General features: G+C 49.9%; 1 protein-coding gene across 3 annotated transcripts in view; it reads right to left on the bottom strand.

Moving 5' to 3' along the window:
• Positions 1-25,548, bottom strand: part of ILVBL (ilvB acetolactate synthase like) — a 655,021-nt gene that overhangs the window by 38,223 nt on the left and 591,250 nt on the right. For all 3 annotated transcript variants that reach the window (XM_069604705.1, XM_069604708.1, XM_069604707.1), the window contains one exon: positions 24,140-24,309. In XM_069604705.1, the coding sequence (XP_069460806.1) occupies positions 24,140-24,309 (170 nt within the window). The remainder of the gene's footprint in view (positions 1-24,139; positions 24,310-25,548) is intronic.

Below are 25,548 nucleotides of genomic sequence, written 5' to 3'. Positions count from 1 at the left end.
AGGACTTAGCATCTGTTTGTTAGAGGAATTAGACACTACAATGATGTCTATTGTTCTCTTTTCTCTTCCTTATATGATCATGTACTGTTGGTCCTGGACAGGAGAGAAAGGGGACCCCGGTTTTGGGGTTTCTCTGGGAGTAGCTACCCGTATTATAATATTGTGAAGAATGCATATCAGATTAGAGCAGAAAGACATTAATGATGTGGCATATCATGGCCATTTAGGAATTAGGAGGTAACAAAAAGTTAGGATAAGAGGAGTTTTGGCTCAGCAGCAATCAAGAAAAGAAATTGGCCCTCATTCCGAGTTAGGACTACACCATGGAGTAAATAGCTCCATGGTTGGCAACCATGGAGCTATTTACTCCATGGAATACCGGCATGGTGAATGGAGTAATTTCCGGTCCATTCCAAGGTTGGATGGACCGGTAATTCCCCATTCACCATAGCCCTTCCCCATCCCCATTTCTGCCCCCATAGGGCTCAATGGGAATGGGGAAGGAGGTAATTACGGCACCGTAAATTACGGTGCCGTAATTTACTCCAAGGTCACTTTGCGGGTCCCGTAATTTACTCCTGCTAAAAGCAGGAGGTAAAGAGGGACCCGCAAAGGGAACTCGGAATACGGAGGTAAGGGATTACCGCCATCGGTGCCCTTACAGGCGCCGGTAATCCCTTACCTCCAACCTCGGAATGACCCCCATTGACTAGGTTGAAGTAGTGTGTGGTTTGAAAATATGGCGACATGGATGCATGTCAGCATTTGTCTGAAGGGTTCTATGTGGTTACCCCATGTCCATTTTCCATTTTTGAAAGTGGCAAGTTTGGTCGAGTCACTATGTTACTATTATTTGGGGTCCACACTATGGCCCCCTACCTACACCACAGCCTCTGTTCCACCCCTGCATACCACTTTCCCATACATATATGAATATGGGCATATATACATTTATTTGAAAATTCATATACCACTGGTCAACTATCAATGTGACTCAACCAACCTTACAATGTGCAAGAATGTCACTTGGTAACCACTGCAAACCTACATCATGAGCAAAAATGATGGTTGGTCCACATAATGCATTGGCTTGGGATATGGGTAAGCAGGGAGCAATGAGAAAAGCTAGTAAGAAATGGTGTGCAGTGTGTATTTGTAGAATTGAGGTGGCGAGTGACTTTTTATGGCTGGCTAGTAGCTTGCAACAGGATCATTTTCACCCGGTTAGTAGTGAAAGGTATTTTAAAAGAACACAGGTTAAATTGCTGAGACAGGTGAAGAGTATAGTTCATCAAATTCATGGAAGAAAACTTAGTTTCAGAAGGTTTGCTTTGTGAACTAATTTCAAACAATGGTGTCCAGCTTTCTCTGAGAGTTCAGTAGTGCTTACATAAGAGGACTAAAGCAAAGATGCCCTTCATTGTGAGAGGTTAGTAACAAGCTTGCAGAGAATGTCATTGGTCCCAGATCCATAGCTGTTTGGTGCTATGAAGTTAACCCCTCTGCTAGGATGAAATGAATGAAGAAAATTAGTACTTGATCTGCAAGGTATTCATTTTATGTTTAAACCGATGTGTAATCTAGATATGTGCTTTCGTAAACAATCTTTTCTTTATTCATTTATTTTTATAAAATCAGATTGCCAAGGAAGGTGAATAATTGAGAGTTGAATTTTATTTTGCCAATGTGTTCTACGAAAAAAGGCGCAAAAGGACAATTTACTTACAGTAATGCTCTTTCAATGGATTCTTCTCTCATAGATTCTTATCTGATGAATATCTTTCCAGCATCAGCTGCTCAGAAACCTTAGAGTGCGGCTTGGCGTCATCCGTCGACTCCATGACTCGACCGCACCACTCCTTGACTCCAGAAGTACCATAGGTAGTACATATATCTCATCACTGCGCACGCACCCATAACTCAGATCCCCACCTTTTCCCCCTCCCATTCTCAGCCGCTGGGAAGAATCCAAACGGGATTGGCTAATACAAGCCAAACACAGACATTTGTTTTCTTTTTCGTGAGAGTAACAGTAACAAAATCTGTAGACAACAGGCCGACAGTACTCAATTGTACACAGCGCAATCTTCTGCACCCCCTTTAATTTTTTAACATCACAACCTTTTGTTGTTGTCCCACCAAAGAAGTGAAACTAAGAGCAGTCCAGAACACTTTCATAGCGGGGCAGGTTGGGAGGGCGATGAGGAATATGCAGGAGAAGAATCCATAGAAAGAACATTACTGGTTAAGTAATTTCTCCTTCAATGGATTGTATTCTACCACAGATTACTCAGAGGCAGGATGAAAGTATTTAAATGAGGAAGCTTTGTAACACTGTTTTTCTTAAGCGGGCATCAGCCTCACAAGCCACGTCAGGCGGTAATACCTTGTGAACGTGTGGAGTGACGACCACGTAGCTGCCACGTAGACCTCTCTCACAGACACACAACTTTGTAGCGGAGTAGAGGTCGCCACGTCCCTAATGGAGTGCGCCCTGATGCCCGATGGAAATTCTGCTCCCGCTTTCTCGTAGCATTTCACGATGCAGAGGACTATCCAATGGAAATGTTCTGCTTAGACACTGCCAGACCTTTACTTGACTGCGAGAATGCAATGAATAGATGGTCATCACTTCTGATATTTGCCATCCAAACCAGAGTGTAGCTGGGCCCCCTCTTTGGGTCAAGCTTGTGTTACCTTTCCTCTTCCTTTGAAGGTTGAGGCAGTGGGTAGAATACCGGCAACTCAATGCCCTGTGAGATATGAATGCTCTGTGAGATATGAAATTGACATCACCTTAGCCAAGAATTGAGGGTGGACTTTATCTCTAAAGAAACGCAAGAATGGCAACCTGCAGAGGAGAGCTTGCAGCTCTCCCTCATGCCCTGCTGACGTGATGGTCACTAGGAAAGCCATCTTAAGGGTAAGCAACCTAATAGAGGAATGCATGGGCTCAAACGGCACACCAATCAAAAAAGTAAGCACCAAATTGAGGTGCCAAGTGGAACCACAAATGGCGTCTGCAAAAACCTATTCAGAAGGCCCTTCAGAAATCAGGGCATTACAGGAATTGAAAAGAAAGATCCTTGATCCAGAGAAGTCTTACAAATGGACAAAGCCGCCAGATGACGTCTGACCGTGCGCATTGCAAGACCTGATGTGGTAGAAGACATAAGTAGTTCAATCACTGTGGTTGTGAGGCATGAGATGGGGTCCACCTTGCGAACCCCTACATCTCAAACCTTTTCCACCTTTGCATGTACAGAGACCTAGTGGAAGGTCTGCGTGCAGCCGGCAACACCTCAATTGCCTCCTCAGAGAGGTCCCAGCCATATTGCATCCTCTCAAGAGCCACACATGCAATTTGAGAGACTATGGGATCGGGGGCAGAATCAGACCTTTCAACTGGGATAAGAGGTCCGGCCTCCGAGAAAAGCTTGTGGGCAGATTGCCATTTCCAGGAGATCCGTGTACCATGCTCTCCTCGCCTAGTCCGGGGTGATCAAAATCAGTGGCTCGAACCTCCTCAACCTCCTGAGAACCCACAGGATGACGGCTATAGAAGGAAACGTGAATTGGCAGTCGAAGTCCCACTTCACCAGGATTGTGTCTACCACTGCCCTACTCACAGGGGATTCCCTCGAGCAGAACTGATTGAACTTCGTGTTGGCCCTCTTGGCAAACAGATCCACTGCCACAGATCCCAATAAGACTTCTGCAAGAAACTTTGGCACATTTCCCACTTGTGGGAGACTGTGCTCAGTGTCCGCCAACCCGTTTTCTGCTCCTGCCAGATGAGCTATAGAAGCAGAGATCCTGTTCTCCAGAAGCCAGAAGAACAAGTTACTTTCTTACCTGGTAACGTTCTTTTGATGGGATGGTCCGACGACGTATTCCATATCTATGACAGTAATCACCACAGCTGTGCTGCTTCGGAAACTTTTTTCGGCGTCTGCGTCCTGCGTCGATGACGTCGATGCACCGTCGTCGAGGACCTCCCCCGACGTCCGACATCATCCGATGTGATAAGTAGGACGCACAACGCCCGTAGCCTCAGTTGTAGTTTTTTCCCCCAGAACGTGTGACATTAGTCTACTGCCAGTCAGACACAAAGCCTTGCGGAACGTAAGCTGCAATCGCATAAGAAATTCTGCAGCGGGGAAGGTAGGGAGGGAGCGATATGGAATACGTCGTCGGACCATCCCATCGAAAGAACATTACCAGGTAAGAAAGTAACTTGTTCTTAGAGGGGATTGGGTCCTCCTACGTATTCCATATCTATGACAGACTCCCAAAGCAGTACCAGAGCAAGGAGGAGGGAAAGAATTTAGAACTAAAATTTAGAATTGCCAATCAAATAGCGGAGCAAAGGACGGCCTTGCCAAAGGCCAGATCCTGTCCTCGGATGGAATCGAGGGAATAGTGACGTACAAATGAATGTACTGAAGCCCAGGTGGCTGCATCACAGATGTTGCGAATAGGAACACCCCTCTGCAGGGCAGTAGATGCAGCCATACCCCTGGTAGAATGGGCCCGCAAGCCAACCGGTAGGTCTTTACCCGCCAAGCGGTAACACTCCGAGATGGCCAAAACAATCCAGCGAGACAAAGTCTGTTTCGTCACAGCTTGTCCCAAACGCTTTCCAGCGTAACCAATAAAGAGTTGATCGTTCACTCTGACCCGGGACATGCGTGAAACATAAAAGCTTAAAGCTCTCCTAGGATCAAGCCTATGGAGCCTCTCCTCTTCCTTACCAGGATGCGGAGGAGGATAGAATGCCGGAAGAACAACCTTCTGGGCCAAATGAAATTCCGTCACTACCTTCGGAAGAAAAGAAGGACGGACTCTAAGGACAACCCTGTCCTTATGGAAAACAGTGAAGGGAGGCTTAACTGAAAGTGCCTGTAACTCATTCACTCTGCGAGCGGAAGTGACCGCAACTAAAAATACAGTTTTAAGAGTCAACAGTCTCAAAGGACAAGAGTGCAAAGGCTCCAAGGGAGCACCCGTTAGAAACCTGAGAACAAGGTTCAAATCCCAACCGGGCACCAGGAAAGGTGACGGAGGGAACACATTAGTGAGCCCTTTCAGAAACTGTGAAATCAAAGGGATTTTAAAGTAGGAACACTCTTCAGACGAGCGCTTAAAGATGGACAGCGCCGCCAGGTAACCTTTAATGGTACCCACTTGCAGGCCCCTGTGGGCCAAAGAAAGTAAAAAGGACAGAACCATGGGGATGTCACATGCAAAAGGATCCACATTCTGAACTCTGCACCAGTCGCAGAACTTACGCCAACGGCACAGAGACTTTGTTGCTGGCCGTCGGGCCGAGAGCAACACCTCCATCACGTCTTCAGGGAGGTCCCAATCCTTATACCTCAACCTTTCAGAAGCCAAGCGTGAAGGTTGAGGGATCTGACCTCTGGATGGAGAACCTGACCCCCCTCCCGTGAGAGCAGATCATCTCGGTAGGGAAGACGACGTGGAGGGCAGATGGACAAGTCGAGAAGGTCCGGGTACCATGTCCTCCGAGCCCACGCCGGAGCAATGAGGATCATCCGGGAACTGAACTTCCGTAACCTCCGCAGCACTTGCGGGATGACGGGGACTGGAGGAAACGCGTACAGCAGTGGGAATGACCACTCCACCACGAACACGTCTCCTAAGGGTCCTTTTGGAGGAAATTCCCGCGAGCAGAACCTCTCACACTTCCGGTTGACACTGGAGGCGAAGAGATCCACTTGAGGGGTCCCCCAAAGGGCGAAGATCTCCAGGAGAATCTCTTGAGCCAACTCCCACTCGTGAGAGATCGTGCTCTGCCTGCTCAGAGCGTCCGCCGTCACGTTGTCGTCTCCGGCCAGATGAACTGCCGAGATCGAAACTTCCTGCTGGATGGCCCAGAACTCGAGCTGCATCGCCTCCCTGCACAAAGGAAGTGACCCTGCCCCGCCCTTTTTGTTGGGGTAGTGCATGGCCACTGATTGGTCCGTCAGGATCAGGACATTCTTTCCTCGCACAGTCGGCAGAAAAGCCTTCAGGGCTAGCCTGACGGCCCTCAGCTCCAACAGATTGATATGGAGTCTGGACTCCGACGGAGACCAACGACCGCTGACTGTCAGCTCGTTGGCATGAGCTCCCCATCCCGTGAGCGATGCATCCGTCACGATCGTCACCTCTGGCCAGGGAAGCCAAAATGGAGCCCCCTTCATCAAGTTGCCTTCGACGGCCCACCACAGAAGGTGCTGGGCGACCGAGGGCGGCACCCGAACTGGGTCCGACATCCTGCCGGAGGACTGCGACCATTGCATCTTGAGTGCCCACTGCAAAGACCTCATCCGCAGGCGAGCCTCTGGCACCAGAAGACTGCAGGATGCCATGAGGCCGAGCAACCTCAAGAACTCGAACGCTGGAAGTGTCTGGGCATGCTGATGTGCACCATCTGCTGAATGTGAAGAGCCCTCACCTGGGGAAGAAAACACAGCCCCAGGGAAGTGTCGAGCACTGCTCCAATCTACTGGAGCCACTGTGTTGGCGTCAAATGGGACTTCTTTAAATTGAGGGAGAAGCCCAGCATGTGAAGGGAGTGGCAGGTGACGGACAGATGATCCAGGACCTGCTTGGGAGAGCTCCCCCTGATCAACCAATCGTCCAGGTAGGGGTAGACGTGAATCCTCCCTTGCCTGAGATGGGCTGCCACCACCACCATGAGCTTGGTGAAAACCCTCGGGGCGGAGGTCAATCCGAACGGCAGGACCCGAAACTGAAAGTGCGAGTCGCCAACCGCGAACCTCAGGTACTTCTTGTGCTTGGGATGGATCGGCTCATGGAAGTAAGCATCCTTGAGGTCGAGAGACACCAACCAGTCCTGAAGCTGAAGGGCCTGGAGGACGAGAGAGAGAGTAACCATCTTGAACTTGTCCTTCCTGAGGAGTTTGTTCAAACCGCGCAAGTCCATGATGGGTCTCAAACCCCTGTCTTTCTTCGAAATCAAAAAATAAGGGGAATACCATCCCTTGTTCCTCTCCGCTACAGGCACCAGTTCTATGGCGCCTTTCTCCAGCAGGGATTGAATTTCCTGCGCAAGGAGCGGATCTGGACTCTTCACGAGAGGTTCCCTGGTGGATTGTCGTGAGGCCTCTGCCGAAAAGGAAGACAGTAGCCGTGGGTTATGATCTCCAGAACCCACACGTCTGAAGTAATGGCACGCCACTCTGCAAGATGCTGCGCCAGCCTTCCCCCAACTGGCGAACCATGGGACATGGCCTCATGACTGAGTGGTAGCGGCTACGGCGTTACCTAAGGGCAAAGAGGCAACTGCCCGAGCGGCCTTGGCACCACGGGTACCCTGTCGTCCACCTCTGGTACCCCTGCGTTGGCCTCTCTGACTGTCAGCTCCTCTCGCTTAACTGAGGGAAGAGTAATAGCGAAAGGAACCACCCCTCCATTGCTGTCCCCTAGGACGAAAAGGTGGAGGTTGGCGAACTGCAGCACCCAACGACTTCGCTGCAGCTTTGGAGGTCTGCAACCTCTCAAGGCTCTTGACAGCCTTGCTGCCAAAAAGGTGTTCACCGTCAAAGGGCATGTTGAGGAGCCGGGACTGCACATCAGGAGCAAACCCTGACTTCCGCAACCACGCAAACCTGCGTATCACGGTGCTCGCCGCCATGGACCTGCTGACGCATTCAGCCATGTCCAAACCCGACTGAACAGACTCACACATGGCATCCTTACCATCCTGGACCATAGCAAGGAAACCATCCCGTTCGTCCCCTTCGGGAATATGTTCAGCCGCTAACGCAACACAGTTCCACAGAGTGTGTGTGAAACGAGACAAGGCACATATGGAGTTGGCCGCCTGAAGCGCCATACCACCTGAAGAAAACACTTTCTTCGCCCAGCCATCAAAATGTTTGTCGTCCCTATCAGGAGGGATGGTAGGGTACGACGCCTGCTTTGCGGGGGCCGTGGCCGCCTGCACCACCAAACTCTCCGGAGTGGGGTGCCTGGTCAAGTAGCAGGGGTCGCTACTGACTGGACGGTATTTTCGCGACAAGGACCTGCCCACCGCCGGGAGACTCTCCGGAGCAGTCCAAGCTGCCGCCACCCTTCTCTGTAGAGCCATATGAAACGGCAGTACCGGGCCAGTTGGGGGACCAACATCAAGGATGTCCGTGAGATCATCCTGCACAAACTCCCCTGGGGGAGCAGACCATCCCAAGTACTCGGAGACCCTAGCCATAAGGCGCCGGTATGAGGAATCGGCATGAGAGCCAGGCCAGGCCTACAAAACTCCACCTCCGGAGAGGTGTCCAGTCCACTGGCATCATGCAGTGACTGCCTCAAATCGTCAAATTGACTATGGCCCAAGACCATCTCATCTGGAACCTGACTAGGAACCGGGCCATCAGAATCCTCATCCACCTCCGAAATATATTCCAGGTGGTGAAAAGAAGGCACCTGAGAGTGCTTGCTCTTAACCAGAGCCTTCCTAGGGGGTTCCCCCGTGCCACGGGGCACCTCCGACACCCCTACCCCGAAAGGCGCCGAGGGCGTCGAGTGAATCGGCGCCGGCTTCGAGAGAACAGGCATCGGCGCCGAGAGGATCAACGTCGACGTCGAGTAAATCGGCGTCGACGTCAGATGCAGCGCCGCCAGCATCGACGGTGTCGACACAGTCCTCGAAGCCGGAGCTCCGAGCGTGTCCTTCGACGACCTGAGTGTCGACGGCTTCGACGACTTCCTCGGAGCCGGAGCCTCGAGAAAGCCTGTCGACGCCCCCGACGCCTCAGGCGTCGATGTCTTCCTCGAAGACATCACAGGTGCACACGGTCTCGAACGCGTCGAGGACCGGGACCTGGAACGGGTACGTCGAGAACGAGTCCCCTTGTCCTCCGGCGTCGCACGGCTGGTGGGGTAAGCGACGTGGCGGGCAGAGTCCTCAGAAGAGGACCTGGAAGACGACCGGTGTCGGCGCTTCCGAGAATGCCTCGAAGAGGCCGAGGAGTGGCGAGACCGACTCCTAGAAGGAGACCCACAAGACTTCCGACGATGATGCGGAGAGTCACCTCTCGAATCATCCGTCGAAAGCCCTGCAGACTTTGACTTCTGGGGCTTGGACACTCGACCTACCGACAACTTCTTCTTTTTTTTTTTTTGAACTTTCTTTATTGATTTTCAACAGATTAACAGACCACAATCTTGTCAAGTACTGTATATATACTACACGTCCACAACTTCCCCAATACCACCCCCCACCCCCCTCCCCCACCTCCAAGATCCCGGTCAACTCCACCGTCCTATTTCAAGCCAGTTTAGAGGCCAGGGCTGGCCGATCCTTCTGAGGGGTCGTCCACCGCTCTGGGGTGGAGTAATGGCACGGCCAGCAACACCCAGCGGTGTAATTCCGCACTGGAGTCTAGCCTCTGTTCGTGGATTGCGGTTTCCCATGCTCCGGTCTCGGCAGCTATCCACTTTGTGAGGTCGTCCCACCATTGCGCTTCGATCGGGCCTCTGGGGCTCTTCCAACCCATGGCTATGCGTCTTTTCGCCGTGATATAAATTAAGTCTCTAAGTCTGTTTAGGGGCTTGTTCTTGTGGTCACGGCTGTATCTACCCAGGATGCAGGCCGCAGGGTCGTGCACCTCTAGTTCAATATCTGCTTTTGCCACCCTTTCCCGTACTTGTGTCCAAAAGGTGCGTATCACTGGGCAACCCCAGAACATGTGAGTCATTCCCGCCCTCGGCTCATTGCATTTAGGGCATAGCTGGATTGCGGCGCCCTTGAAACTCGATATGGTTTCGGGAGTTAGGTAAGCCCTGTTGGTGATGTATAGTTGGATAAGTTGTAAGCGGGCGTTTCTGGAGATTTTCTTGTGGTAGAGGATGACTCTTTCCCACTCCTTATCGTCGAATTCCAGGCCTAGTTCGTATTCCCACTTTCCTCTACTTCTGAGCTCATTCCTGGTCGTGCCTAACATTAAGGCTTCGTAGAGCCGCGAGGTTTCGTGGCCCCCTTCGGCGGTGTTTAACATTGTTTCTATAATCTCGTTGTCCGTTGCAAGGGTGGCCGCCATAGGCCATCTATCCTTCAGAGCCTGGATCACTGCTCTGTGGAGCAGGAATTGTCCTGCTGGTAGCTCCGTGGTCTCGCTGAGGTCGGGGAATGTTAGGATTTCCTGGTCCTGAACCAGGTCTCCAAGGGTGGCCACCCTGCAGGGTTCCCATTGTGCACGCGTTTCCAGACGGCCCCATGGGCGATGGGCCATGAGTGCAGCTATGGGGATCTGTGGGGAATATGGATCTGGGGACCCCAATGTTCTGCAAGCCCTTCGCCAGAGCCGGGTTCCGAGCTTTGCCAGGTATGGGTACTGCCTTAGGGTTCCCTCCTTGACCCAGAGTAGGTCTCTGAGTAAGAGGCCGGTCAGAGCTGGTTGGAGAAGTCTGGTATCTGTAGTGATCTCATCGGCCATCCATCGCATGACGTGTCTTAGCTGGCTTGCAAGGTAGTACAGTTCGAAGTTGGGGACTTTCAATCCTCCCCTTTCGTAGGGTCTTTGGAGTGTCTCCAGCGCCACCCTGTGCCTGCGCCCCTGCCAGAGGAACTGCCTGCATAACTTATTAATGTCACTGAAGAAGGAGGGGGGGAAGTTGAAGGGAACATTGGTGAAATTGTGTAGTAGGCGGGGAAGTGCTACCATCTTGAGGAGACCCGCTCTCCCGGCCATGGAAAGCGGAAGCTTCCCCCAGAAGTCCATGGATTTTGCTAGGGTGTCTTTAGCTCTAATCGTGTTGAGGATGTGTTCCGTGTGAGGGTTACGGTGTATAATGATTCCCAGGTATCTAAAGGAGGTCACCTGCCATTGAAGATCTAAGGGGGGCAGGGATCTGAAGTCTTCTCTGTATAGTGCAGCTAACGGGTAGAGGCAGGACTTGTCTTTGTTGATCCGGATTCCCGTGTGATTGTGGAAGTATTCTAGGGTTTCGAGAATGTAGGGCAAGAGGTGTTCGGGATTGTGTAAGTATAACAGGGTATCGTCAGCGTACATGGAGACAAGGTGGGTTATCCCGTCAATCTCAATGCCCCCATCCCCGTACTCCTGTCTAAGGTATGCGGCCACAGGTTCGTTGGCGATGATATATAGCATCGGGGAGAGTGGGCATCCCTGGCGGGTGCCCCTGTGGAGGGACCACGAATCAGAGTATGTCTTGTTGGTCCGCACCCTGGCAGAAGGATTGGTGTAAACCAATTTGGTCCATTTCAGGAAAACTGGTCCTATTCCCATTTTTACCATGGTGGCATATAGCCACTCCCATCGCACTGAATCGAAGGCTTTGGTGGCGTCTAATGACGCAACTGCGTATTTCTGGGGCCTCAGTTCCGTACTGTATATATCGTGGTGCAACCTCCGTAGGTTCTCGGTTATGGAGCGCCCGGGCACATAGCCCGTTTGATCCTGATGGATTAAGTGTGGTATTACTCTACGCAATCTGTTCGCTAGGAGGGAGGTTAGGATCTTGCTGTCAACGTTTAACATGGAAAGGGGCCTGTAGGAGCCGCAGTCCGTACCATCCTTGCCAGGCTTGAGGAGGGGGATAATAACGGCTTCCCTCATGGTGTCAGGGAGGGTACCGTGCTCATAAGCTTCATTAAACACCTGGGCCAGCAGAGGGGCTAGAGTCTCCTCATAAGTCTTGTAAAACTCTCCAGGGAGGCCATCAGTACCTGGGGCTTTTCCAGATGGAAGGGATCTAATGATTACCTTTACTTCGTCGGGAGTGATGGGTTCGTCTAGCGTCTCAGCCATCTGTGAGTCCAATTTAGGCAGCTCAATGATGTCCAAGACATCTTCAATACTGGCATCCACTACAGGCGGGGTCTCGGAGTACAGGTTGTGATAGAAATCTGAAAAGACTGAGTTGATTTCTTTTTGGGTATGTGCTGTGGTGCCATCCGGCTTAAGAATTTGGCAAATGGGTGCGCGGGGGGTTTCCCTTTTATACAGCCAGGCTAGGAGTTTCCCGGGTTTGTCTCCCAGGGCGTGGGTTCTTTCAATGTGTTTAGCGTAACTCAATTTACCCAGGGATTCCCAGTGAGTTAAACAGATTTGCTTTATGTCGGTTATTTTTTGTAGGAGTTCTGGGGTAGAGTCGGCTCTGTTTTCCAATTCGCCCAGCTCCCCTTCCGAGCGTTCCAGGGAGGCTATGATGGATCTACGGGCTCCACCTATGGACGCAATCATTTCTTCTCTCATGACCACCTTGTATGCCTCCCATGCAGTGCCTATGTATCTGACCCTATTCAAATTTCGTTCCCAGTAATCCTCGGTACAGTCACTTATGTGTTCCCGGAAAGTCGCATCGTGAAGGGCTTCGGCTCTAAGCCTCCAAGTAGGGACCGGGGGTCTAGGCGGGAATACTGCCCAGGTGGCCAGCAACGGGGAATGGTCAGACAGCACCCTGGGCAGGTAAAGGGCGTCGCCGAACATAGCTTGTTGTTCTTGGCTTACAAACATGTAATCCAGCCTAGTATGGACAGCATGGGGTGGGGAGTAAAAGGAAAATACTTGTTGGTCAGGGTGCAGTTCTCTCCACAAGTCTCGGAGTAACAGCTGGCGAGTCAGTTTGGACAAAATTTTGGCCGGGGGGGACGGGCGGGTATGTTTATTGTCCGATCTATCTTTTAGAGGGTCTAGAGTGCAATTGTGATCCCCTCCCCAGATCATGACGCTGTCCCTGTAGGGGCTGAGCCTTGGGTACAGGGAATGGAAGAAAGCCGTAGCGTCGTGGTTGGGTGCGTAGGTGCTAACTAGGCATACCTCTCTGCCTTCGATGGTGCCGCACGCCAGTGCCATCCTACCCTCATCATCCGTTTTAGTGCATGTTAGTCTGAAGGGGATGGTTGGGTCAACCCATATCAAGACTCCCCTAGCATAAGAGGAGTAGGAGGATCCTATCAAGGTCCCACGCCAAGTTTTATCCAATGTCTTCAGTTTATCAGCAGATAGATGTGTTTCTTGGAGCATGGCAATCCCGGCCTTGCATCTTTTCAAATATGCGTGGATGCGACGTTGTTTCACATAGCTATTCATGCCTCTGACGTTCCACGTAATGATTTTTATCGTGTCAGCCATGGGTAATTAGAGATATAGCGTTTATTTGGGGGACTAGTAAGTGGCAAGAGGCGTGTAGAGAATTTCAGTGGTCTTGGTGCTTCTAGATAGAGGTACTTGACTATAAAGCCACCACACCCCATCCCCCCCCCTCGGCAGCTTGGGAGTCGCCAAGCCTAGGGGCTGTGTTGTCTTCATGCTGTGTATGGTGGACGTCAGTGGTCTAGGTGTTTCCCTTTCCCGGCACCTAACATTCGTGCCAACTCCCGTTTTCCCTCCCCCCCATAACCTTAAACACCCCAAACTGAAAGAAGGTCGAGCGAGGTCTCCCTCGTTGTGACTGTCCCGTTTCCGCTCCGTTAGACCGTGCATTGGTCGCCTGGTGCCCTACGGGCAGGTATGTGTATACCCAAAAAAAGGGAAACTTCCGGAAGTGGAAGAGTGTTCGACTCTGGTGCCCCGCTGTGTAGAATCTGTTCAGCTGTGTCAAGCTGGCATTTGCGTGGAGGGGCCCTTGAGGGTCCTCGGACCCGAACGCCGCCATCGTGGCGAGGTTCAGCGCGGTTGCCGTCCCTTTACCTCTATGTCAGGGATCTGCTCCCTGTCCATCCAGTCCCGGGCCTCAGATGGAGTGTCAAATAGGTGGGCTTTGTTGTTGCGTATAACTTTCAATCTGGAGGGGTAAAGGAGCATGTAGCACAGTCCGGCGGTCTTCAATCTGGCTTTGGTATGTATGAATTGAGCCCTCTTCAATTGGACCTGGAAGGTGTAGTCGGGGTAGATGGATATTTTGGCCAAGTCTTTGAGGATCTGGCCGCCTGACCGTGTGTAGGCCAGGATGGTCTCCCGGTCTCTGTAATTAAGAACCTTCGCTATTATAGGTCTGGGAGGGGCGCCAGGGGGAGGTCTTTTAGTGAGGGATCGATGGGCCCTTTCAATAGTGAAGCCTTGAGACAGTTTCTCAGCGCCAATCTCCTGTAGTATTAGGTTCTCCACGTAGTTCGTGGGGTCGGATCCCTCAATGCCCTCCGGCAGGCCCAGGAGGCGGATGTTGTTCCGGCGTGCCCGCCCTTCTGCCTCCTCAGCCCTTTCCTCCAAGTTCTTCACTCTTTGCTGCAGCTCATCAACATCTTTGAGGAGCACCACTTTGGTTTCAGTGTTTTCGCGCACCTGAGCCTCAAGTGTATCAGTCCTGTTGGCTAAGGAGCGGACGTCCTGGCGTAGGAGGCCCAGGTCTATGGCCACCGCGTCAATTTTGTGCTCCATAGTGGTCTGGAGCAGTTTAACGGCTTCAAGGATATGGGTGTTGCTAGGTTCAGTAGCCGATCCCGGGGGGTCAGGCTGTGCATCTATGATTGAGCCGTTAGAGGTTTCGGAAGCCATGGGTCCCCCAGCCGTGAAGGTGTCCATGGTGGTTTGGCGCTGTTTGGACCTGGCCCCTTTGGTGGACATGGCGGATGGCCCGTTGGATCACTGTCTTCTCTAGCGTGGGCCCGGGGTGGTCAGAGCGCAGCGGGGCTGAGTGGCCGTGTGATCCCCGATGAAGGCGTTGACGGTAGGGTTCCCTAGGGCAGTGGTCGTGTAGGGAGCTCGGGGGAGATCCGTGGTGCCGCCGGTATGGTCCCGAGGCGCGCCCAGCAGGCCCCCAGCGCCTCGGGGCAGGTCACCCCTCCTGGCCGACACCGGGCCGAGACGTCCAGGCCCGCCCCTCAGGGCCTCGGGTATACAGTTCGTGGTGTTGCGCCCCACCTGGGGGTCCCAGTGAGTATGGTGGGCAAGGGGGGGGGAATGCAGGCACGGCAATCCCGGTGATCCTGCTAATAATGGGCTTTCCCCCCCGCTCACCTCGTGGGCTTAGCGACGCCCGGGCTCTCCGCTCTTCTTTCCGGCCGCTCTCAGCAGGCCGCACCGCCCTCTGCCTGCGCGCCGAGTCGCGTGTGTCTTCCGTTGGCTTCCCTCACCGATCGGACAGGTATTGCAGGGTCCTCTGCTCGGCGGAGGGACCCAGGAGTGGTCCCGGGCTCCGGGCTCCGCGCAGGCGGGTGAGGAGGGGCAGGGTGGGGGGGCCGCCCGAGACACTAGAGCAGTTGTTGGGCCCGTATCCCCCGCTCACCGCCCGCGCGGCACCGCCCGTCAGCCGCTCCGAGGGCAATGTTCGTGGCCGGGGGCCCAGTCGGGTGTGTCTCGCGTTGGCTCCCTGCGCGGGTCGGGCAGGACCGCAGGCGCCGTTGTGTCCAAGGGTGTCCGATCGGCTCAGCCGGCATGGCGCCGCAGTCCGGGTGCAGCACTGGTGTAAGGGCTGCCGCGTATCTCAACGCGAGGGAGCTGCCATTTTGGCTCGGATCTGCCGCGACTTTCCGTGCGGCCGCTCGGTCTTCGTAGGGCATCCACGAGTTTGGAAAAAAGCCAGCGGGTGCAGGAAGGTAGCAGCGTTCGATGAAGAGGACCGCGGGCTTCAGGGGTTCACAATTTAAGTAAGAAAAGACAGCTTATGTTGGTCGCATCGAGCGGAGCGCACCCAGAGCACGTCCTCTTCACATGGCAGTTAGCCACGCCCCCCACCGACAACTTCTTCTTACGTTCCCGTAAGGCTCTGGACGTGAGCGACTGGCAGTCGATACAGTCATCCGTGTCGTGGGCCTCCCCGAGGCACCAGAGGCAGGAGTCGTGCAAGTCCGTCACCGACATCTTGGACCCACACTGCCCGCACTTCTTGAAGCCCGGACGCGGGGTCGAAGACGAAGTAGAAGACATCTTCTTACGAAGGATTTTCTCACAAAAACGAACAGGTTCGAAGAACCGAGAAGAACAGAACTCCAAAGAGTCGAGGCGTAAACGAGATTCACGAAGCAACACGTTCGCGGAAAAAACGGAACTGAGACTACGGGCGTCGTGCGTCCTACTTATCACATCGGATGACGTCGGACGTCGGGGGAGGTCCTCGACGACGGCGCATCGACGCAGAAAAAAGTTTCCGAAGCAGCACAGCTGTGGTGATTACTGTCATAGATATGGAATACGTCGGAGGACCCCATCCCCTCGAACCATAGTTTCATAGCCTCCCTGCATAGGGGCAGAGACTGTATAAACCTTTGCTTGTTGTGGTAATGCATGCCCACTGTGTTGTCTGCCAGAATCGTGACATGTTCCCCACTGAGGGATGGTGTGAAAGCCATCAGCGTTAGCCTGAATGATTGCAACTCGAGCCTGAAATGCCACCAGCGTTCACTTGCAGATCTCTGCAGTGAGCACCCCAGCCCTTCAGAGACGCATCCTTGACAAACTGCACCTGTGGCCACGGTGGCCAAAAGGGTTCCACCACCATCATGCTCTCCCTGCTGGCTCAACATGATAGGTCGTTGGCCACTGGCTTAGACACCTTGAGAACGTCCTTCATATTGTCCAAGTACTAGGGCCATTGATCTCTCAAAAGCCACTGAAGGGATTTCATGCCTAGCCTACCTCTGGCACCAGAAAAATGCAGGATGCCATGAAGCCCAAGAGGAAGGAAGCAAGCAGGCTGCTGTGGTTCTGAAACAGCTGGACCACCTGTCCGACACCCATGACTCTTAGCTTGGGGTGTGGGGGGAATTGTCCCGGTCTGCTCCATTGAATTGTAGCTTCTGCGTTGGTCAGACAAGGAACTTCTACAAATGTTGGGAGAAGCCCAAACAAAAGGAACAGGTTTTCTCGGGCTGCGCAGATGCCCGTCCCCGAGACCTTCCTTGAATCAACCAGTCATCCAGGTACATGGACACCGTATCTCCTGAAGTGAGCTGCCACCACTGCCATCAGCTTGATCGAAACCCTGGGCACAGAGGTTAGGCCAAAAGGGAGCACTCAGAACTTGTACGGAGTGTCCCTAATGACAAATCTCAGGAACTGGCTGTGCTTTCGATGGATTGGCACATGGCTCGCCATTGAATGGCCTTTCTAAGAGCTTGGCTTGTACGTTTGGGGAAAAAAAAAACAGAGCTGTGGAGGTATGCCACCCTTCTAAGCACCGTGAATGTTCACATGGCATGACCAATGCAATTAGCGGTGTCACGAACCGTGTGAAGGGCCTGGCAAGCAACTTCTTTCCCATCACTTGTCATGTCCAGAAATCCATGTCTAATCTCCCATGCTGGGAGAGGATCTGCGGCCTCAGCCATTGTCCTCCAAAACACAAGAGTACTTAGCGATAGGCACAAATGGCAAACATTTTCTTGGCTAATGCGTCTGTCTTTTTGAATGCGGTCCATTGCTAAAATGGAGGTAGACATAGCGGTCTGTGAGTTCACTGTGGCATCTTGGACCACCAAACCTCCTCTGGTGGGATGAGGCAAAAGGAAAGGCAGACCCCTCCCCCCATCCCCCGCCCCCCTCAGCTGGTTTATACTTCTTGGTCAGCTCTGTATAATAATGATTTGTTATTTATATAGTGCTTAAGCCCAAGCACTGTACATAGGACATATTTACATCCATCGTCATCCTAACTGAAGTGTGTACTCATTTATCGACCTCAGGAAGGATGAAAGCCTGAGTTGACTTTGCCGGGATTCGAACCTGCAGATCACACATAGATCTCAGCAGCGAGCACTCAACCTGCTGAGCTATCTTACATGCTATGGCAACTAAGGCTGGAGTGGAACATTGTCTCTGCACAGCGTCTAATGGGATTTGATAGGGCAGCATTAAAGAGCAAGGCACTCTCCGATTGGGGTCCTTACCCAGGATGTATGTGAGGTCATAGGACTGGAGTGGCTTGGCTGGGGTACCTAGCCCTAGGGCCAGAACTGCCCTCTCCACTATCTTTTTGTATTCGGCATTGTAGTGTCCGTAAGGGGATGCTGTTACACTCACCTGGTATCCACAGGGACGCCACTCAGCCCTGGCTGGAAAACTTGCACTCTCGAACCCTCTCCCTTGGTCCCTTGGTAATGTTTCAGCTGAGGATTGGGCAAGCAATACAGGATAACTGGATTCAAGACTTAACTGTCTCTTGTAGGTTGACTCCCGCCTCCCTTGGACTCAAAACCTTTCCTTGGACCTTCTCCTCACCTTAATTCTTGGTACGGTGCGCTCTCCGTCCTGCTTATCGGTGCAGGGGCGCGTAGCTGGTGCGGGCGTGCTGCAACCTAGTTGCTTCACTGGTGCGGGCCCGGTTCTTGATATTCTGCTTTCTTTCTTTCTTTTTCCCCTTTGTTTGTTACTAATGTCTCTGCTTCTTTCCTATAGGTGTGGAAAAAGATTTAGGCGTTGCCGTGCTGATTAGAGATGAGCACGAGTCAGTAAGTGAATGTGCGGTGCGTGGCGCTATTCTGTAAGTAACTGGGCAGTGTGCAGCGCTATCCTGCCTTTTCTTTTGCTAACCTGTGTCTTTCCCTGTTCTTGTAGGCCGTTGTTATGTTCCGGAATGGATGCTGACCGAGGGATGACTGAACCAGGTAAGAGTCTTGTGGTTTTCGTTGTTCTTGAGTAGGAGTGAGTAAGCGCTCACTAATGCGATCTCGCTCTCTTCTTTCCAGGTTGCGGTGCGCCGGAGAAAGGTTGCGGCGCCAAGATGCTGTTGTACTCTGAATCGAGTATACTCAAGTAGGTGGAACTGCAGCTTGCGATGGATCGAAGACATGATGCTACTCACAGGTAAGTGCTGTATTAATGATGATGTTCTTCTTTCAGGTGCACGGTTTCAGGATAAGGCAGGCAACAAGGAACTCTGAAGACAGAGCTGGACACGTTGAGCGTCACGCTGCAAACCACAGAATAACGCCAAGCGTGTTCCTCTGCTTGGGTGTGGCTTATAGCCCCAGGTATCTCAAGGCCCGACCACAGGCCCGATAGATTGGAAACACTAGACAGCATACCACAGTTCTTGGAACTGAGCTATGTGGGTGCCTCCATGTTGAATAAAAGTCTATTAAGAAGTCCAAACCCTAATGTTATCTTCACATTAAGTATGAACCTGGCGCCAAAGGCGCCAAGACAGACTCCAAGAGAGTCTTTGACGAGATGTCAAGGCCTTTGAGGCCACAGTGGAAGGATGTAACCTGGCTCCAGTTGTGAGGCTGACTTGCCTATGAGGGTTAGGGGTAGGGATCATGACAGATGCCTGCTGCAAATCTAGGTCAGTTGTGATCAAGGCCAACAGGTTGGCCTGGTCAGTGAAGAAGTCAGCTCCCAAAATCCCTCCATCCCCCCATCAGCACCATTCCAAAAGGGAGCAGGACACCCACTTAGTTGAAGATAGATTGGAAAGAAATCCTATCGACAAACGAGCAGTTGATCAGCGACTGGAGTGTTCAGAGGAGGCCTCTCTATGCAGATACTTCGAGGGGCCATCTGCACCACTATTTTCTTCGCAGCGCCAAGGTCAAGCGCTTGGGACTAGAAAAGGCTACCTTGGCAAAGGAACCTCCGAGCGCAACTGATGCCTGGTCCACCAGAAGCATAGATGCCCAAGCCATACCCACCACTGCTTTTTACAGCATTCGGTCTTATGCCTCCCACTCCTCTCTTGGGGCACCCATAGCCGGGAATGATCCTCCAACGAACCTGAGTGGTGTCTATATCAACACCGTTTCTTCTTCTTGTGGGGTGATGAATGGTGCGGCTCACTCAGAGTGTGAGCTCTTCTTTTTTTCAGTATCTGTTCTCCTTTTCAGGCATTGGACCTTTGGTATCATGTCCCAACGACTTAGCAGGCAACCGTGAAGCAAATTATTGGCTGGGTGACTCTGAAGACTCTCATGCAAGTAATTTAGGCCACTCACTTGCGGATTTAGGATTCTCTCAACAAGTGACAGTACCTACCCTTGCACTAGGACACACACTAGACTGGGTAGTAACCTTGAACACCATTTGCCAGAATGTATCTACAACGTTATACCCTTGGTCGGACAATGTGTTAATACATTTTGTATTAATTGTGCCCTTCTCAATGAAAGAAAAAAAAACAATTCAAAGGTTACATGTTGGCCCGTAACATAAAACGTCTTACCCTTAACAATATAGTACCACTATTAGATAGTAATATTGAATTCCCCTCAGAGACACCACTCAACCATATGTCTGCTCGTCTGATCAGCGGTATGGCTAACATATCTAAGACTCTAGACCATTAAAACCAAAGAAACAAAAAACTCAGACCTAAAAAGTCAAGCATGGTTTACAGAGGACCTGAGAAAGCATAAATTGGCAACGACTAAGGCTTATTATGTTTGGAAAATTAACCCCACACTGATATTCCTTCAAGCGTATAAGACACTAGTGAAGGAATATAAAAGTGAGGTGCTTGGCGCTAAGAGTAATTTTCATAACTCACGTGTTGCGAATGCCACTTTGGATGCCAGGGAAATGCTTTAAATCCTGAAAGAACAGGAAGCAACCCTTCTGCCAGGAAGACCAAATAGAGATCACAGACTCTGCATGGTGCCAGCGCATACAAAATGGTATGCAAGATAAACTACTAAGAATTAGAACATGGATGTTAGAAAGAAAGAAACCGATACCTGCTAAGGCACCTTCCTCACAGCAAATATCCATGAACGCAGAAATCACAGTAGATGATTTTTATTTTGTGCCAATTACAGAGGAAACACTCCAGGATATAATAGAAAAACTAAAACCTTCTAGCTGCAAGGGGGACTCGTGTGCCTCCCTAATTATAAAAACTTGTCCCCGGCTGCTTATTAAATCTATATGTATTTTTATAAATACATCTCTCAGAGTAGATAAGGTACCAGAAGATCTGAAGCAATCAATGGTAACACCTAGCCTTAAAAAAGCAGGTCTGGATAAGGAAAATCCTTTGAATTACGGTCCTATATGTAACACACCTTTCTTAGTAAAGATTCTGGATAAGGTGGCGTATAGTCAGATCTCAGAACCTATTAATGAATGCCCTATTCTGAATGCACACCAATCCGGCTTTAGGAGGAGTTTTGGAACAGAGACCTCACTTCTTGATCTTAAGTCCAAACTCCTAGATTGTATGGATAAAAGCTCAATTTCCCTCTTAGTATCTCTTGATCAGTCTGCGACTTTCGACTTAATTGACCACCAAATACTGAAATCCAGACTATCGGTAATAGCCAACTTTTCACCCCTGGCCGTCTCATGGACAATGTCGTTCCTGGAGAACAGACATAGCAGAGTCTGTTCAGAGACTGCGGAAGCTACCCCCATTCTGGTTTTCTTTGGGGTTCCACAGGGTGCCTGCACTTCGCCTAGTATATACAATCTGTTTATGGTACCATTCTTTGCCCCATTGGAAGCAGAGGGGATTATATTTTCTAATTATGCGGACGACACGCAATGTGTCGTCCCGCTCTCCGGCTGCCATTCACGAGACCAGAGTTAAATAGAGTGTTCAACTTAATTGAAACTTGGATGCTCAATAACAACCTACCATTAAATAAAAGCAAAATGGAACTGATGATCATAGGAAGTTTCCCCGCCATCAACAAGCTGGATAGCGAATTTCAATCCTTTAGGCTGGGTTCAGATCATATCAAACCGTTATCAAAACTTAAAATTCTAGGAGTAACATTAGATCAAACATTGTCTATAACAAATCACATCACTAGTGTAATCTCGGCATCAGCATACTTCATCAAACTACTCCACCACCTCAGGCCACTCATCTCACAGGCAAATTCAGAAACAATCGCAAGAGTCATAATTGGTGCAAAAATAGACTACTGTGGTAGTTTATTAGTAGGTCTAAAAAAAAGGAGATGCCAAAGATTACAGATAATGCAGAATAGGGCACTTGGAGTGGTCTTAGGGCTGACCCAAAGAGACCATGTAACAGAGGCTAGGCGCTCTTTACACTGGCTTCCGGTGGAAGCACGCATTAAGCACAGGATCCTGACAATTACCTTTAAATGCAGACAAGGCAGCATGCCAAACTATCTACAGAACGTTATTACCGAAATCGTATGCAGTCGCGATTTAAGATCTTCCGGTCAGAATCTACTCACAATTCCTAGGAGTAGATCCTCAAAGGCTGAGAAAGGAGCCTTCCAATTCGCTGCCCCAAAATTGTGGAATCAACTTCCTCGCTCACTGAGATTTCAAAGCTCTCTGGAGAGTTTCAAGAAAGATCTGAAAACATATCTCTTCGCATAAATTTCACACCGCTTTGCCAGAAACCACTATGGATAAATTACTGTGTAGATGCAATGTCATGTCTTGTATTTTGTTTATCTTATTGTTTGCGCCTTCATGCCCAAGGGTCTACAGTGCGCTATATAAATGATGTAAAGTAAAAGTGCACCATCAGCAAAACTATCTCTTGGGCAGCCTCCTTCGATCACTTTCGGGTTCATATGCTGACAGGAACTGCACTGCTCGATGTCGTGGTCCACCCTGAGGCACCACACGTAAATACTGTGTGGTTCCGTGATGGACATCTTCGAGCCACAGTCCTTCCAGTGATTGAAACCTGAGGTTTTAGGGGCAACATTTCGGCGTCAAAGGCAAAAAACAATTCTCACTGAAGAGAATTTCCTGTTACGGACAGCCTGCAGAGTGCATGTAAAAAAGGTACTGCAGTATCTGGGCGGAGTGGCGTGATACATGTGCTACCGACGTCACGTCTGGAGTCGAGAAGTGGCACGGTCTAGTCATGATAGAGTTCACGGACAACGCCGAGCCGCACTGTGCCCCCTGTCAAAAAAAGTTTGCAAGCAGCCGACGCTGGAAGAATATTATCAGATGAGGAATCTGTGGGAGAATGCAATCCATGGAAGTGTTATTTTGGAGGATGCTTAGACTATATTTGTACAATACACTGATTGTGCACATGGAAGCAGAGGGAGGACTGAGTCACCAGAAGCTGGAAGAGGTTTGGGAAGCAGTGTGCTCCACGTGGTGCCTAATGAGCATTTTGAAGTAACAGGAGTTTGCAGAGTATAAAACACTGCAAAGAAGGCTTCAAGAATGTGTAATGTATTACTTTGTTGGGGCGGGGGGGTATGTTGTGACTTATGGATGAAAGATGGAATGCAGGATGAGTGACATAAGCTGGATGAGGTGACCATGGGATACAATGTGAATGATGGAACGTGCATGAGACTGGGAAAAGGTAGCCGATGTCTTGAGATGGGGACGCTAGTGCCATTAAGAGGGTAAAAGTGTTTTCCATTTGCTGCGATGAAGGTCTAAATACCAGGCATCTCTATTTCTTTCAACACAACAGTAAGTATTTGAAGAGTTCTGCAGCGGCCTCCATATTACGTGAGCCAACTACACCAGAGGCAAGTACATTTTGGAAGAAATAAAATCTTAAGAGTATTCTTTGGGTGAGAAAACCTTGTGACCTATTACTTAACTTTAGAAAGATCTTTAAGTTCCATCAGGTTTCAAAATGTACTCCAATTCACTATGAATTTTACAAAAGACTCATCACATTACATTCTTTGATGTCTCTTGTTTATTAACCCACAATGTCAGCATGCAGCAATGGATCACTCAACTAGCAGTGGGGAGCTGTAGACTTACATCATATAAAATACGCAACATTAAAAATGTAAATATCACAAACTGGAGAAAAAGTTTAAAAATGCAGTAGAATACCTTGAAGATTGACGATTCAAAAGAAGAAGTTGATGAGGGGAGAACAAATTAAAGAAACTAAGGTAATAGAGATCCTGCTCGGACAGATAAGGAAAAAGAACATAACTCTGGTGATGTAACAATCTGTGTGTCCACATTGTATAATAGCAAACTGCTCTCAGAGCAGTAAGAGTCATTTTCACAGCAAGAATTTATGAATGTCATTAAATGGTCATTTAAGAAAGGAAATACGAAACAAAGAGCATTTTTCATTTGTTGCTTCAGGATACTGGTTACTGAATAATGTCCAATGCCAACTACAAATAATCTAGTTCCCACATAAACAAATGTAAAACTGTCCTCTCAACGCATTTTTTGTGTTCAGCTTGAACCTACTTTAATGCAGTTTTTATCCCTGTACCAATTTGCAAGGCTTTATGCCTTGACATGCTCTCAGGGAGGGAGGGGTACATGATAATGTACAATACCTGGATCCAGCCAGCAAAGGGGTCCCCTGGGACGGAGAATGTAAGCTGCACTCCCCACGAAGTCACCACCATCAGCCACTATCAGGCTGTCTTCCGACATGAGATTGTCAACGTGGTGCAGAACTTTCAAGGGGTTCAGGTGCCGATCTGTCTTCTCATTAGACTTCTCTCTGTGGAAAAAGTACAAGTCACTCACCACACGGACTACGACACTCTAAAGTCCCTATTTTTTATTTTAAAACAAATACAGGGCAAATGCACAAGCATGCATGCGGCACCACGCCAGGATCTCCCTTGCACATGCCCTGTGTCCCAAGCACAAGTTCCTTTATAAGGTCAGGATCGCAGAAACTCTCTTGCCAGGAAATGAGGAATGGGAATATGGAGAAAACTGTGCCAAGGATTAGAAGTACAGTAACCCCTGTGGGCAGTAACAGGTACTTCCTCTTATGCCCAGTCACCTTTCCTACATAATTATGAGATTAATAAGCACCCTGACCTCAGAGGGTGTATGAAACAAAACATCTGTAAGAATCTACAGAAACACTGAGAATTATTCAAACAAATGTGTAAGGATGGCCTGTCAGACCTGGGCTTGGCCCTGCAACTAACATATAATCGGTAGTGCTATCAGAATCAGCATGCTTGCAGCATGGCTCTAGTAGCTGCTCTACAAATGCGCTCTACTCTAACATATCACTGGTAAGTCACAAAAGCTGCTGTCACCCACACCGGACGGGTGTGCCTACCCTTTGGAGAGGGTAACTTCCTGCTCTTGGATTTTTGAGGATACATGTAACAATCCACCTGATCTACCAAGGTCTTCGAGGCATTGAGAAGAACTACAAAATGTGAGAAAACTATGTTTTAGATACGGAGTGTGTAGAGGCGCACTCAATGTTAAATCATTAGTTGTAAACATATAACACATTCCTGTTTTTGTTAAATGTGCTTTCTAGGTGCTCCCAATTAGTAGAGTGCTACCTCTACTGTAACAATGTGACAAGTAAGTGGTACAACAAAAAACCTTGTTGTACAAACTGGAGCACAGCTTGAGGTAAAAACAAGTCTTGCTGAAGATTCTGTTCTATTACCAGAAGTACATGCATGTAATTCGTTGTTCAATGGATTTCTATTCATTCATATTCAACATCTCTCCAATGAAAGAAGACATTTATTTTTAGTTTTTTGCAAAGAACATTATTTCATAAGATAAATCAAAGTTGTGCATCATAAACAAGAATGACATATTTACTCAGGTGTTTTTTTTTTAAACAATACACATTTTTTTTCCACATTTCTTTCACATATTGTTCTCATATGTTGCCAAATGTTATTTGTTCACATGATCCAATAGACTTGATAGGCTTCCAATCTTATTTCCTATCCTTTAAACCACGCGTTTCGGG

This window comes from Ambystoma mexicanum, chromosome 1p, assembly GCF_040938575.1.
Source record: "Ambystoma mexicanum isolate Mex_15411 chromosome 1p, UKY_AmexF1_1, whole genome shotgun sequence".
Classification (NCBI taxonomy): Eukaryota; Metazoa; Chordata; class Amphibia; order Caudata; family Ambystomatidae; genus Ambystoma; species Ambystoma mexicanum.
The sequence above is the reverse complement of the archived record's forward strand: the minus strand, read 5'-3'. Positions and strand labels throughout refer to the sequence as shown.